At 26.5% G+C, this 15,988-nt stretch overlaps 1 protein-coding gene across 1 annotated transcript; it reads right to left on the bottom strand.

Moving 5' to 3' along the window:
• Positions 1–4,507: 4,507 nt before the first annotated feature.
• On the bottom strand, positions 4,508–5,693 carry LOC107462985 (uncharacterized). Its single transcript, XM_016081673.3, has 2 exons — positions 5,151–5,693; positions 4,508–5,047 (listed from the first exon to the last, which is right to left on the bottom strand). Exons 1-2 carry the CDS (start codon positions 5,691–5,693, stop codon positions 4,508–4,510), a joined length of 1,083 nt encoding a protein of 360 aa, XP_015937159.1.
• Positions 5,694–15,988: the final 10,295 nt, after the last annotated feature.

Below are 15,988 nucleotides of genomic sequence, written 5' to 3' on the forward strand. Positions count from 1 at the left end.
TTTGTCACAATAGGTTCTTAATGCCAATTTTAGTGCCAAACTATTTTAATCCTTTTAGGGATACTTTTGAAACATAAATTAAACTTTAAGGACAACAACATTAACAAGTTTTCGAGTTGAGTACAATTTTATAACTAGTTACAAACAGCCATCCTATTCTTACTTCTGCTATTTTCATATGTCCCAAACGCATTAGTACCCTAACCTCAAATGGGTTCCATTCTTCACCCACAAATAAACCATTAGAATCATCATAAACCAATCCAACAGACCAAAAATAACAGCCACCAACAGTTTGCATTTGACATAAACTAATTTAGCCTTCAAGGTGGAAATCTTCATCTTCAACCTTGCAACCTCAGCCTCTTCTATCTTTGCAACTCCATCTACCCAGAAAAAAATGTACACTCCTTCTCAATCTGCAACATAAATACAAAAAAAAAAGAAATTGAAGAAACTCAGGAAGACATCAAAATAAGAAAACACTCAAACTTACATCAAAGTATACACAGCCCCAAAATCTCCGGCCGGAATTTTCTGGTGTCTTCGACCATCTCAGTACACCACAGTTGCATGTCAGCGTTCGTCGTCGCCGACTACTTTTTTGCGATGATACAGAACCTTGGGAAGCTATTCGTTAGGGTTTCTTATTCTTACAGAGAATGAAGAAGATGAAGATATAGACGTAAATGAAGAAGTTAATTTTAGGGTTTCATGATGGGATTTTTACTTATTTCATTTTTGTAATATAAATTTTTAAACAAAAATTAAAAATTATTTAAAAATTTTACTTATTTCATTTTTCTGTATGAAACAATTATTATTAGAATAAAAAAAAGTTATTATGACAACAAAATAAAAAAATAGTAAATAGAAAATAATAAAAAAATAGTTATTATGATAGAAATTAAAGTTGTCAATATGCAATGGGACTATTTCAATTTAAAAATAATAAAAGAAAACCCGAATCTAGCTAAAAAAATGAAGAGATAAAATTAATATTTCTTCTAACAATAATTATTTTTAAAATTATAAATACACAATAAAAAATTAGAATAGATTAAAATAGTACCATAATAAAAAATAATTCAAAAGATAAAATTAATAAACTAATGGAATATATATACACAACTAACCAATGTTATCATCATTAAATATATTATTTGGATCAATTCTAATACTTAAATATCTAAAAACAGATTTTTAACATATAAATAATATTTTTTGAATTACGTAAATCTTCTAATATAAATAATTTAATATTATTTGGACAAAAAAATTAAAAAATAAAATAAATATTTCTTTTAAGAATGATTTTTATGAAAATTATAAATACATAATAAAAATTTAGAGTACATTAAAATAGTACCATAATAAAAAAATTCAAATATTAAATTAATAGTATAAATTTTTTAAGTATAATACACTGTATTATAGATATATGTAACATAGTATATTAGAAATAATTAAAAATTTACTAAGTATGAATTAAAGCTTTTAAAAAATGATAATTTATACCCACTAATATTATTAGTGTTCTATCTATTACTTGAAATTGGACCAATTTTACTATTATTATGAATATCTGAATGTTTAAAAGCAAATCTATTATTGACATGAGATTAATGTATTTTTAAAATCTATTAATGTATTCAATAATATTAATAAGAGATGAGATGAGAAGAGAAAAATGGGTAAGAGGTGAAAGTTACGTCAAGATGACCAAGTAGAATAATAGGAGTTTTTCAGACATTAAGTGGAGAAGTTAATTAGAAAGGGTAATATTGAAAAGAAATCTTGGACACCAAACCCATGTATTTGTTATAGATTATTATTATTATTATTATTATTATTATTATTATTATTATTATTATTATTATTATTATTATTTACTTTTGAATGATGAAAAATCACAATATACGTGTTTGGTATCATTTATAAAAAAAATTTTTAACTTTTCAAAAATTAATTCACAATTTTTTTAAAGAGTAGAAATATATGACTTCTTCTTTTTGATAAGTCATTCTATCACTTTCCTAAAAAAAATTGACTTCAAAATAAAAAAGATCTACTTTCATTTTTAGCTCTATGAAAATGTTTTCTGTTTCTACTAGAAATACTAACCCTCCACCACCATTTTCAAGGTCTGTTAGAAGCACTGGTTTCTACCATTATTTTCATGCAATATTCTATCTATTAGAAGTATTTTCCACCATCATTTTAAAATAATGTTCGATCTGAATCACCTATTACATATATTTTTTCCATTTTTTTATCATTTTATCGCTCTATTTTTATTATTAAATTTGTATTTAATATTGTATGTGGTATGAAATCTCAGTTTTAATTTTATTTTTTTCACATGTGATTTTTTTTATATAGCTTGCTATTATTTTTATAGTTAATTATAACAAATTCTTGACATCAATAAAGGAGGAGGCTAATAGGAGTAAAAAAAAAAAAATAACAGCAACAAAATATACATTGACACACATTTTATATTTATTTTTTATTTTCACCTATCATATCATATACAATAAAACAACAAACACTATCTAGGTAATAATTTCTTTGGTATTGCCATCAAAATTATTGTGAATTAAAATTTTATTACTATTCACCACATACAAGAACACCGTTATGGATGAAGGTGAAATAGAAGAACCAATTTCTAATGATATTACGTGGCAAGAATTAATTGTCTAAAAAATAGAATTTATTAGAGAATAAATAAAGAATCAATTGACTAAATAAGTAAATGATTGTAATCTTAGTGATTAGGTGATGTAAAATCAACCTTCAATATTAAAAAGTATTTTGTTTAATTCCGGTGGCTAACAAAAGATTTGAAAAATAGATAGTTAGTTAGTGAGTGAGTGATCGAAGTAATCAAATAAAAGTTAAGATTATTAGATGTGAGGTCTTACGATCAAGGTAAATTAGTGAAAGGGTGAAGAGAAAATTGAACAAAACTGTGAAACCAATAAGAGCTGCTAAACCAATCCAATACCAATATGCTTCTTTAGGAGCATCAAAGGTGTTTAATACAGCTTCACCAATTGTGGGAGAACCATCTTTAGTCTGCACAAATAGCTCTTGCATTATTGAACAAGATGTTTTTTATTTTATTTTTACTGGAAAGAATTTAGCCTACTGAGGCTCAATCAGAGCAATGAAATCTTTTGGAACAATACACCAAATATTGAACTTATACTATTGTCCTATTGAATTTTCTTTTATCAGTTTTTAGTCAGGTATCAATGTCCATCTTCCAATTGTACCAAAAGTATTTTCTTCTGGTGCTAATGAATGCAAGGATAAAACAGATTCTTCCTTGTCTTGATAATTTAACGAAACATTATAAAAGGGAGCTAGTAATAACCAGAATAGCACAGTACAAATTAACTGATTAAAAAAAATACAATCACTTTGATGTATCAAAAAATTGAGATAGTCACACTTAAAGTCCTAATAGTCACAGTAACGAAACGCTAAAATTGGCACGTGTAGTTTGTAATGATCTGAATGATGCAAGCTTGATCTAATCTTCACATCCTGAAGAGTGGTAACATTCTTGGTGCAATTTGAAATCTCCAATTTGCTGAGGCTAAGGAAAACCATTGCTTCAACAAACTAGTTGCTTCTCTAGTAACTTCAATTTTGCAGCTTGTAAGGATAGGACACCCTATTACAACTTGAGAAACTGATATATCCTCAGAAGTAAGAACTGAAAAAGAACAATGACTCAAGGTTTTTGAAATTTCGCATTTGGAGACTTGAATATATATCCGAATTTCGGATCTACTATGACCAATTTTCTTAAGAAGCCGAAACAAATATGGAGTGAGCAGTTAGTTAGGCTCCAACAGGGTTGAATTTGGCCTTTCCTGGAAGCAGGGCTGAACCCCGTGTTTTCTAAAATAATTTTGTGACAATTCAATATTATTTTGTTTATTTTGGGATTTATAATTGGTATTTCAATCCTATTATACAAGATCGATTATTAGTGGCTAATGAGCATTTTGGGATCTATGATGCAGATCAAAGAAATCAGGAAAGGGGAAGAGTTCTAGAAAAGGAAGCAATGAGTTCCAAAAATGTATTGATATAGAGTGTAAGACTCCCAAAAAAGCTATTCAAGGCTTAATGTTGTGAAGAAGGTCTATGTTCTTTCCTTGATGGCGTGAACCATACAAAAAAATAACAATAAGAGTAAAAAACTCAAAAAAAAAATAGAAATTTTATAAAAATAATAATATACACAAGAGAGTATTAAAAAAAAATATTATAAAATAATAATAAACATATGAACAATGAACAACACAATTGGTACATAGAAAATAAATTTCAGTTCAATCTAAAAAAGTAAACGTAAAAGCTAGAGTTTGTATTCAAAAGATAAAAAAGTTGCCAAACATAAAGATGCAAGGTTCAAGAGACTCAAACGAGCTTCCCTCTTTTCCAAACATAAAAGTTGCCACACTCTTACACTTGTTCTAGTTTCACATTATGGAAGTTGGTTATTATTAGGATGACTAGGTGGTTGCGTGTTTGTCAGATGCTGTGCACTCTGATTCATTGTCGGTGATATTGGTAGTGCTTCTTGTTGAAAAATATCATCATAATTCAGAGTCTCAGGTTTATACTGCTGATTACTATCCTGAATTGTTGTGTCCGTCGTGAAGAAGCTAGGAAGGGAAGAGGGCTCACCATAGAACCAAGATGATGGTGGTCCCTCCAAATCAAGATCATCAATAGTGTTGTTGTATTCGACTGGAGAAATCTGCCTTGGGGTAGTAAGATGCTGATGATAATTAGGTGCAGCAACATTGTTTTGAATAATGTTTCCATAAAGATTATAGTTATAACAAACAGCAGCAGCAGGAACATGGCTATCTTGCTGATTTGATGGCAAATTCACGTTGTTATTGTTGATTCCATTCTCGCTGTTGCTGCTCAGTGACGTTTGCTGACCATAATAATAATAATCTGCCTGCTCTATCTCATTAAAAATTCTATCCATATCTGATTCAGAATTCTGCATATTCTGATATACATATATAAAAATAAAATTTGATGGTAAAGCAATTTAATTAAGAGAAAAAATCATACTCTTGAACTCTTGTGGACAATACTAGTAGAAATTATACCTGTAAGCAGCCATCGTTATCGGCAAATAGATGTTGAAATTGAGATGATCCATTATCCACCGTGATGTTGTTGCTGCCATTATTATTACTATCATTAGTCAAAACAAGTACTTGTTGGTTGTTGACGATTCCATACTCATTCATGCAATCGTCACATTTACACTGATTAGAGCAACCAACTCCAGCACTGAAGCAAGCGCAGTGCTTGTTCTTGCACTTTGATTTCCTGCAGTTGCATCCTTTTCTGTGCCTTGCTGCTTCGTTCCCACCAATAATAATCTTGGATTGAAACGCCTCTGGATCACGTAATTCTATTTCTTTTTTCTTCTCATACACTTTATCCCTGTTATTCTCATTATTCTCGCAGGCTTTGCAAGTACAAGAATTGTTGCACAAATTTCCAGCACGAAGACATTCACAATAAAGTTTCAAGCATTGACTCTTTTGGCAGTTGCAGCAGATGCCATTATCACTCCCTTTCTTGTTACCACCACCAGAAACAATATCCGCAGTTCCTCCATTCATCTTGTCACAAGATTCCATCACAGTGAATGTGTGAGACGAGGTGATCTGAAGAAAGAAAAAGGATTATTCCTAGTTCGGATGGTTCTGATGACTGGTAGCGGTTAGAGCAGGAAGCGTGGGATTGTAGCCTCAGAGCTAACTAACCGTGTTTAATTGGGAGACTGTTGTAGCTCAAAAGAGCAATAGCTTCAGGATTTTATATATTTATTCAACTCAACATGCTATCTTAAGTTCCTCATTTAGATATGATTGAGTTAATCATTTTATCTTTACTTCTTATCTTATTTTAATAATAATAATAATATTTAATTAATCTTATTATCTTTTAAAAGTCAAAATAGGATGTTAATTTACCGCCACTTCCAAAGTAATTTTAACCGTTTTTTATTTTCTTACTCTTTTTATAATTTTAACCGTTTTTTATTTTCTTACTCTTTTCTTTTTAATACTTAACTAATCTTGCTAAAGATAAGAGATTGGGTGTTTTAATAATATAATGAGTTTAACCGCAAATTATTAATTTAACTTGCTGACGTTCTCATAATTAATTAAATAAATATGTGAAATTATAAAAAGGTAAAATTAAAATTTATAATGTATAAAAAAATTAATGCCTGTTCTTTAAATATATAATAAATAAAGAAAAAGTCTAGGGGACTAGTAACTTTTGTGTTTTGTGGTCAGCACTTAACCATAAAAAAAAATGAGTGATCTTTCACTGTTGAATGTAATTTCACACTATTAAAAATGCCAATTAATGATTACAAAACATAAAAATTATTAGTTTCTTAACACTCTTCAATAATAAATTAATTAAAGATATAAAAATATAATTTAATTTTATTTTTATAAAATTCTTTCATATAATATTAAAATTCAATTTATCATATCTTTTTTAAATTTTATTTTTGAATCAACATTTAAAAATTCTTTTTTTACGTAAACGTATTGCAGTAGCATATCTTAACATATTTAACAAAAGATAATATATGTAAAAAAGAAATTATTGAGTCCAATAGTTTTTAGTAATTTTATTCATTGTTTGAAGAGGAGAAATAGATTACAGCTTTTTGAAAGTTTTAATTTTTTGTTTGATTAATTTTTTATTTTATAAACATAGAAATAATTTTGATCACAAAACTACGTATATAAGAAGCAATATTTTTTAATTTTTACGTTATATTAACTGACTTTTAGCCATTAATATTAATATTTATTTTTTTTATTAATTTTATCCTTTATACATATTATTGTATTATTTATAGAATTCTTATCATTTTTTATATGAACTCTTTTTTTCAATTATTTATTATTTATAGTTTTTATTAATTTTTTATTTAACATTATATATTTTTATAATGATAATTTTTGTGCATTATATTTATTATTATCTTTTTATAATATAATTTATTGATCCTCATTCGATAAAATAAATTAAACAAAAAAATTAACCATAAATAATAATAATAGTAAAAAATTATGGCGTAATAAAAAAGAGTACTAAGAATATTAAAAATATACTATATAAAAATATATAAAAAATTAAACATATATAAAAAAATAACATTATAATTTAATGTCATGTCTTTTTTTTAATAATTATCTATCTAAAAGTGATTTTAACTAATATTATCCAAACAATATTTATTTTATCAAAATCAATTTTATTATAAAATTGCTAAACATGAATCATGTTGACACAAACTTACTTCTACCCAAAATCAATTCTATAAAATCACTTGACAAACCACAATCCAAACACACACTAAGTTGTTTTCAACAAATAAATTTTACTAATTCATAGTATCACTTTTAGCTTTTTTTAAATATTTTTTTTTTACTTTACATTCTTTAATTATTATTAAAATAAATAAATTATTTTAGATGTAATAAACATATAATTATAAATGTTACATATATAAAATTATAAATATTAAATTAAATAAAATAATTTTATGATATTATTTCTCTACCATTACTCTTAATATAATTGGTGAAAACTAACTTTTTAACTGGTTAACTAATTCAAAATTCTTTTAGAATATAAAACTAGTAATTTAAGAAAAAAAACGATTCTTATGTTTTAAATATTTTTTGAGTATAAAATTTGATTTTTTTAACCAACTAAAAAGCAGTTTAATTATTATTTCTAAAACTTGTTAATAACAGGTTTGATCTTTTGAAACCAGATTGATTTACTCATCTAAAACTAATTATATTTCTCCTTAACCTCGTATCATGTTTGATTTTCCAAAAACCTTAACTATGTAAACCCCTAACAAAGAATTATTAGAAAGATAATAAAGAGTATCATTAATTTGTACCCTTTTATTCTTTGTCTGGAGTGCAATTTGATTAATAAACCATTATTACATTATGAGTATGAATATGTGCTTGTTTGGCTTTATTAAATTGATAAAAAAAATATTTTTCACATAATAAATGAACAAAAATTTATTTTTATTTTATTTTATCTAAATATAATTGATAAATAAAAAGATTTTTTATATGAGATATCTAAATATAAAATTATTTTTATTTTTATAATTTTTTTTTAAATAACATCCAACAAACCCTATATTGATAAATTTAAGTACTTTAGTCACCCAAAACAAAAATAAGTACTTCACTTTTCCTTAACCCAAGGCTTCCTGAAATATATGACAATTGAAGCAAGCATTCAATGACTTCCAAATATATGGACAAATAGTTAACGTGGTATAGTTATTTTGTAAATAAATGCTAAATCATCAAAAAGGAAAATAAAATACTATAAATATTTAACGTACAAATTTGGCCTTTCATGTCAATCAACAAAAAAAAAAGTAAGCCATTTTGAAAAAAAAAATCTTTTCTTTAATTTTGTCACTCCGAAATTTAATTTATCATACCACTAGACAAAATTCTCTAATTTAATCTAAAAGAAAGAAATTAATTCATTTAAATAAAATTACATTAGTTAAAGAACCGATGATATAGTTGAAATTTTTTTGAATATTATTATTATTATTCTCTTGGTCTTATTCAAATTTTACTAAAATAATTATTGTAATACCCTAATATTTTTAAATTAAGTTTAAATCTTATTTGAATTATATTAATTATTGTTATTCAAATTTTACGAAATTTTTAAAATAAATTTTTTATATAAAAAGTAATAAATAACTAATTTTTATTACAATCCTTACTAGTTAAGAAATATAAGTAGAGCTAGTGATATTAACATGAAAGATACGTACTAGATTATAGGCAAAACAATACATATTAAATAATCATATAAATAAAAAAACAAATATAATAGACACAATTGTAGTGCTCAATAAAGATAAAACAAGACATATAAAAAATTCAAATTCCTTTAATATGTAAATTTATGACTAAAATAATCATCTATTCTCCATTCTTAATATAAATTTGAGCAAATATTTAACATTCTCTATTTATGTCCTTGATATCTCACTACTAATCATTTTATAGTGTACTGTTTTTTCAATTCAATCGAGTAGTGTATTGTTTCGTACCACATCATTTTTGAATATGGTATGAAGAGAGTGTAAGAAATAAAATTTTTTCAATAATTTATCTATATGATATCATCGTATCTATCTTCAACTACTTCGAATTTTTAAAATAAAAACAGTGATAATGCAATATTTTCAATTAGTCGAAGTGGTGTGACTTTTATATGCTTCTTATTTACTTATGTTATTACACATGTAACTCATGACTAAATACGTATAATATTAAAATATACAAAATGCAAACATATAAACATTGACTTGATTTCTCTTGACATTTTTGTAACTTCTCTGTACATGAAAAGAAAACGATTTTTTATTGATATAAACTCTTATCTGATACATGAAATTGATCTTAACTTTTCTTAAGCAATCTTTTAACATTGCTTTGATTTTGGAGGGTATTAAACTCAAACTGTGTATAAAATTAAAAGGAGTCCTCTTTTCTTACCGAATATCGTTATCCCAAAAGTTTGTCAATCATCACCTTTTCTTATCGAATGATCACTTTGATTATCTTGTCTTTAGGGGTCATTTTCTTTTACCAAAACATTATTTCCTCAGTTCTTTAATGCACATAAAACTGGTTATTATAATGTTTAATGTGAATACAATTGAGAGATATTATATCATGACATGCAATACTAGTTTCTATATTAAAAATATTTAAGATATAACTTAAAAAAAAGTAGCATAAAATCTTTACTTCGAGTGAAATGTGTAGAAATTCTATATATATTCTAATGTAAATAGACACTATTTGTTAGCGAAGAGAGACTTATTTCATGACTAGAATTTGTGCGTGTTTCGATGTAGGCAGATATATATCTTTGGTTAAGAGATAGGTTTCATTCTTTTGATGAAACTCAATATAAATATTGAGGTTGCAAAAAATATGAATCCTATGCAAATCTCTGAGTTCATGTTATTTTTATCGTAGAAAGAAAATTTCTATATTCCTGGTCTCCGTAGTTAGCATAGTTTAGAAAAGATACTTTCTCAAACAATATACGAATAAAATTTGTGAATAATTTGGTGAATGATCTATAATGAGAGTAAGAAAGTGAGAAAAGATAAGGATTTTTTATAATGAAGTGAAAAATATAAATGAATAACAATTTGTAGAGATAATAGAAGATAGAGAAAATAAATTACCTAAAATTTTCGTATAGAAAAAGAGAATAGAATGAAAAATGAAGGACTCAACTGGCTCTTAGGCATAGTTATTAAAATTGGACCGGACCAGTTGATTCAATCAGAAAATTAGACCCAATATCGGTCTAGTCTAAGATTAGGACTGCTTAAAGTAGAGAACTGCCACAAACCGGTCAAATCCAAAGTGAATCGACCAAATCCGGTCAAATTTGGTAAAAAATTAGACCGGACCGAACCGTTCGGTCTAGTTGACGCACCACAGTTTTGCAAGTCCACCGTGCAAGGACAATCTTACCACCAAGCTAGTAATGCTTCTTACCAATATATATATAACAAACTTTTATTTTATTTATATTCAATTTATTTTAATTTTAATTAAAGTCACTTATTTTTGAATCAATTATATTTTATTTAACTATAAATTTTATTAAATATATAAATTAAAAAGATAAACAAAAAATTCAATAAATCCCAATTTATTTTTTCTTTTCATGATTATATGATATCTATTAATATTATTTTTCAATAAATACTTATAGTATATAATTAATAATAGGTAAATACTCACATGCAATTGTCTTCATATGAATTTGATAGTTGAAAATCTTTAGATGATATTTAGTCAAACATGTTAAATCATCTAACTGTTCTTAAATATCTTCACATGAAAACAATTGTATGTGAGTTTTCACCTATAATAATATAATAATACAATAAATATAAACTAATTAATAAAGTATTAAAATTTAAAATTTATAATTATTTTTATAAAAATAAAATAAAAATACTCATATTAAAAAAAATTAAAAACCAATAATTAAGTGACCCAGTAACTTGATTGCTTCAATCACCGGTTTGGTTTTGACAACTACGCTCTTAGATATGTGCAAATTGCATTAAGAGAATCTAACTCGTGTTTATACGAAATCTTCAATCTGAATTGTTACTTTAAAAGTCTTATAAAATTTTTTATATTTTGAATTTGAAAATAGTTATTAGATACAAATTTATAGAGAATTGAGTTATTTTTACAACAAATTTTGAACGAAGTCAATTGGATAACTATAATTTGAGATATTCATAAAATATTATATATCAAGCTGATTGGTTAATAGTTACAATGCGATTTTTTACTATAAATTTGTAACAGATCTATCTACCTAATTAAATTTAAATTTAATTTTGCACTAAACTCAAAAAATAAAGATAATTTTCTCATCTTTTCATATAGCTAAAGATTATTCAAATCTAATAAGTATAAAATTAGTTATGACTATGTTTTAAAAGTTATTTATTGTCGGTTAAAAATATACTAAAATAAATATTTTTATATTTTAAATTAAATATATTAATTTTTTAAATATATAAAAAACTGAAATGTTGTTACAGCTGCCGTTACTTGCATCACCTCCTCACACCTCGTTAATTAAATATAAATAGATATGTACCAAAGGTTATATATAAATTAATAAAATTAATAAATGCAATGTCAGCAAAAAAAATAATAAATGCAATATACTCCCTTGTTTTGTGTCCACTGTCCACCACTAGAAGAAAATAAACCACGTTACAGAACGAGAATTTTCAATCAGGAATTTAGAATAGCTTTGTGAACAAGCGGGACAGGTGGCCATTCATTGACGCCATTTTTTTTAATTTAACAAATCTATTTTTTAATTAAATTTTGTTTATATATTTAAAATTTGAATAAAATCAAAATTGATTTGAGGAAAATAATTTTTTTTAATTTATTTTTTTTTACTTTTTGTTAATTTATTTTGTTTTCATTAAAGTTTTTAAAATTTTTTAAATATGATGGATAATTTTGTAATAAGAAAATATATACTTTTATTTTTTAAAATATTCATCTAAATTATAAACAAAAAAATACATAAATACGTTATCCGTTAAATATTTTTAAAGCATTTGGATAAATCAAAATAATATACTCGTTAATTATTTCTCCTGAAATTTAGAAATTCAAATATGATTGGGAGAATAATTTAGATTTTAGAAAGCTAATAATTTCACAATTATAAAAAAACAAAATAAACAAATTGAACCCACAATTCAGAGGACGCATCTCAACCACAACATAAGGTTAAAGGTCTTTGAAAACGTTATACGTCCCCTTTCTTAATTTCCATTTTTTTTTAAATAAAAGAAATTTCTCTTATATATATCTCTATCATGTGATTATCATTAATAACCATCCATAACAACTTTAATTCCATCTGAAAATTTGGTTTGATGATTTAGATATATACTATACTCTCCACCTTGCAAATTTCGGTTGGTTCAATAATCTTTAGGGATCCAGAACTTGCTTTTCTTTCCTACAGTATTATTTTTTCTCTTTCTCTTTCTCTTTCTCTTTCTTGCCCTTTGTGTTTTCTAAAAGACCAATACCCTTTAGAAGAGTGAAAATTTGAAGTCTTCTTTTCTTTCCTCTTGAGTCAATTCTTGAGAAAATCTTTGAGATCCAAGAGTTTTGATAAACAAAAACCAAATCCAGATACCCTTTGATCTAAAGTATACAACTTTGTTTCTGGGTCCAAAATTCTTCTCTTGGGTGTGCCTCCTTGATCATCATCATCATCAGAAGCTTTTTGAGGAAAATAAGAAAAGAAGCACACAAAAAAAATGCTGCAGTTTTTCTTCTCCGTGGCCTTTTCTGCCATCCCTTTAACACTTTATATTCCACCACTCAGAAGCTTGAATCTTTTTGTTGAAACCATGGAAGACATGGTGAGAGAATCAAGAATTCACACCAACAGGGTTTACCCTCGACTTCGTGTAGCTTGGTTAAGGATCATGGATTGTGTTCTTTGCAACAACGCAAGCTAGAAGACTTTTTCATGAGGAATAATAATGGCTTCTGATTTGAACAAGGTCTTAGATCTTATTGTAAATATTTTAATTTTTACTTTTTTTTTGGGGGGTTAGTTTTTCCTTTTGATTTTGGTGGTGTTAATGTTTATGAATTTATTTTGGTTTTGGAGGTATTATTTTTGCCCTCTTGTTGCGGGATTTATGTTCAACTTTGTGAGTTGTTTATGAATTTTTTTTGGGTAATAACATTTGGTGAATAGTGATTCCTCGTGAATGGCGGTATATAATTATAACGTAATAGAATTTTGTGGTTTATCATATTATTGGAAAATGGGAAAATTGCCTTTGTCTTCAATGTTTACATTTGTTTGTATGTTAATGGTTTGCAGGTTTGGTAATTTTTTTGTCTGATACAAAGGATTTGGTATGCTGATCCTTAGTTTTGTTTTTCCACAAGGTACGGACCACAATGACAGTGCCACCTGTTAGTAGATCACATGCTGGTGTTAAGAAATTCAAAAAATAAATAAATAAATAAATAAGCATTTTGACTCTGGAAAAGTTATGTTTTTGTTAAAATGGATTTATTTTTGACAAAATAAATTCAAAATATATATATTATTTGATAAAATGGTCTCAGTGTTAACGCTTCACTCTGAATATTAGTAAAAATGTCTAAGTGGCACGTTAAGTGCTTACTTAAAGGGTTAGAGTGATATATGTGGAGATTTATATTTTAATTTGAAGAAAATTCTAAGTCCTAAATTGAGTAGATGGTAGAGCAAAAATGGGAAAAAAAATCTTCATTAACAAAGAACGACGCTTCTATCAAAAGAAAAACCATTTGATGGAACCTGCGTCTGCTATTAGGAGGTGATGGTACTAAAATTGAATATTTGGGTTAATTTTGGCCGTTGGTTTTTTTGTTGTCCATCTTGACATGTATGTCATTTTGAATGAAACTCGTTGAAATTGAGCTTGTGATTCTTCTTATTTGTTGAATTTTTTTTTCTTTTTCTTTTTATTTTGACAGAAATTGAAAATGAGATGTGAATATTTTGTTCCGGTTGATGAAGTAGAAAAAGAGATTAAGAAAATTAAATTGAATGTTGAAAGGAGCGAAGGGATAAAAAGCCATTATAAGGTACATAGCTATGCTATGAGGTCATCTGTGATTGAAGAACACATGAGAAAGGTAGAGATTTTTGTTGTTGGTGCGTGTAATTGGGGTTGCTTTAGTTATATTTATGAACATGTTCTCGTTATTTAGTTAGTGATAGTGTTATTGTTGCTGTATGATAGTAAACATTAGTAGTAGAGAATATTATTTTTGGGTGTGTTGAATACTGAAATTGTATCAAAAATGAATATGTATTTTCTGAACATGTCTCAAATGCAACAAAGATGATTCGTTGTCAAATGAGATTTTTAATGTGAGTCAATGAATGTCAACTGGAATGTAAAGGAGTGAAATAGGAATTTCGAGTTTAATAATCTCCCATCTAAAAAAAGACAATATTGTAATTTCATATCTAACCCTCTAAGTAAATACTTAATGTGCCATCTAGACATCTCCGTTAACGTCAAAGTTATTTTGTTAAACGGTGCCTATTTTTTGGAGTTTATTTTGTCAAAAATAAATGTTGGAGTCTATTTTGATAAAAATAAAATTTTGAAGGAGCCAAAATGAATAATTACTCTTAAAAGAATTAAAAAAGTAAAATGTGATATTTGTTAAAAGTACATATTATTTTGGTTAATTTCAAATTTATTGTTATCATCCATATTTAATTTATAAAAAATAGATTAATACTCGAACAGTCGAATATATATAGTTATAATGCTTCCCTATACTGTTTATTTGTTATTTTATTATTTTATAAAAATTAATGTCTAAAATATTTTCATAATGCATCCTCACAATGCTTGTCTCTTTAAAAAAATTGAAATACTTGAAGCAACAAATATATTTATTTATTTGGTCATACTATATCACAACACTCATTCTAAAGTGTTCTGTAATGATTTTGGATAAAACCAAATTCAAACCCTAGTGCATATACTACAAGATTCAAAGATTGAACCACTCAATCAAGTCTTACTGTGTTGATTTGATTGTTTTACAAATATTTTCAATGCCACTCACCAATATCGTCCATCATTTCTCTTGCTGTGTTTTCTTCCCTACATGCTTTATGCAGCTAATAAAACAGCCCTTGATGTTCGAAGGCAAAATCCATGCAACAACCATCCACACCATAACTCAAACATTACACAAAATGCGTTGCTCTCCTCGGTTAAAATGTTCAATATGCACAAACAATCTTTTGTGTTAAATTTTTTCCACCAGTACAAACCAAACAAGTAGTTCAACTTTTGGCGGAACTAATCCTCTCCACGCTTCCGATGTGAAGAATGTAACTCCTCTAGCATCTCTAATTCTTATGCCTTAATCACCTTCTCTCTAATTTGATCATTCATAGAAGAGGGGTCTAAATTATTACCAAGAACACACTATCCTCTTCCAAATTCTCTACCACCACTTTAACAATAAAACTGAGTCCCTTAATAACGCATCACCAACTCCTAATAGGTTAGGTTAGGTTGGAATGGACTAAAAAACAATTATTCAACTCAAACCCACACACCTCATGTAGTTGACTAACAAATATTAAAAACTTTGAAGGATGGATAAAGAAGGAATTAAGTAGAACAGAAGGGCTTATGCAGGCTACACTAATAGGCATTAGGCAACTAATTTCTATCTACCTTTTATCGATGAACTATCACTATTAATAAACGATCCAA

Source organism: Arachis duranensis, chromosome 8 (genome assembly GCF_000817695.3).
Source record: "Arachis duranensis cultivar V14167 chromosome 8, aradu.V14167.gnm2.J7QH, whole genome shotgun sequence".
Taxonomy (NCBI): domain Eukaryota; kingdom Viridiplantae; phylum Streptophyta; class Magnoliopsida; order Fabales; family Fabaceae; genus Arachis; species Arachis duranensis.

Bases quoted from the DNA above. Each gene is read 5' to 3' on its own strand.
- LOC107462985 (XM_016081673.3), bottom strand. From the start codon at position 5,693: ATGGAATCTTGTGACAAGATGAATGGAGGAACTGCGGATATTGTTTCT. The intron at 5,048-5,150 runs GTATAATTTCTA...TATGTATATCAG, and splicing joins ATAACGATGGCTGCTTACAG to AATATGCAGAATTCTGAATC.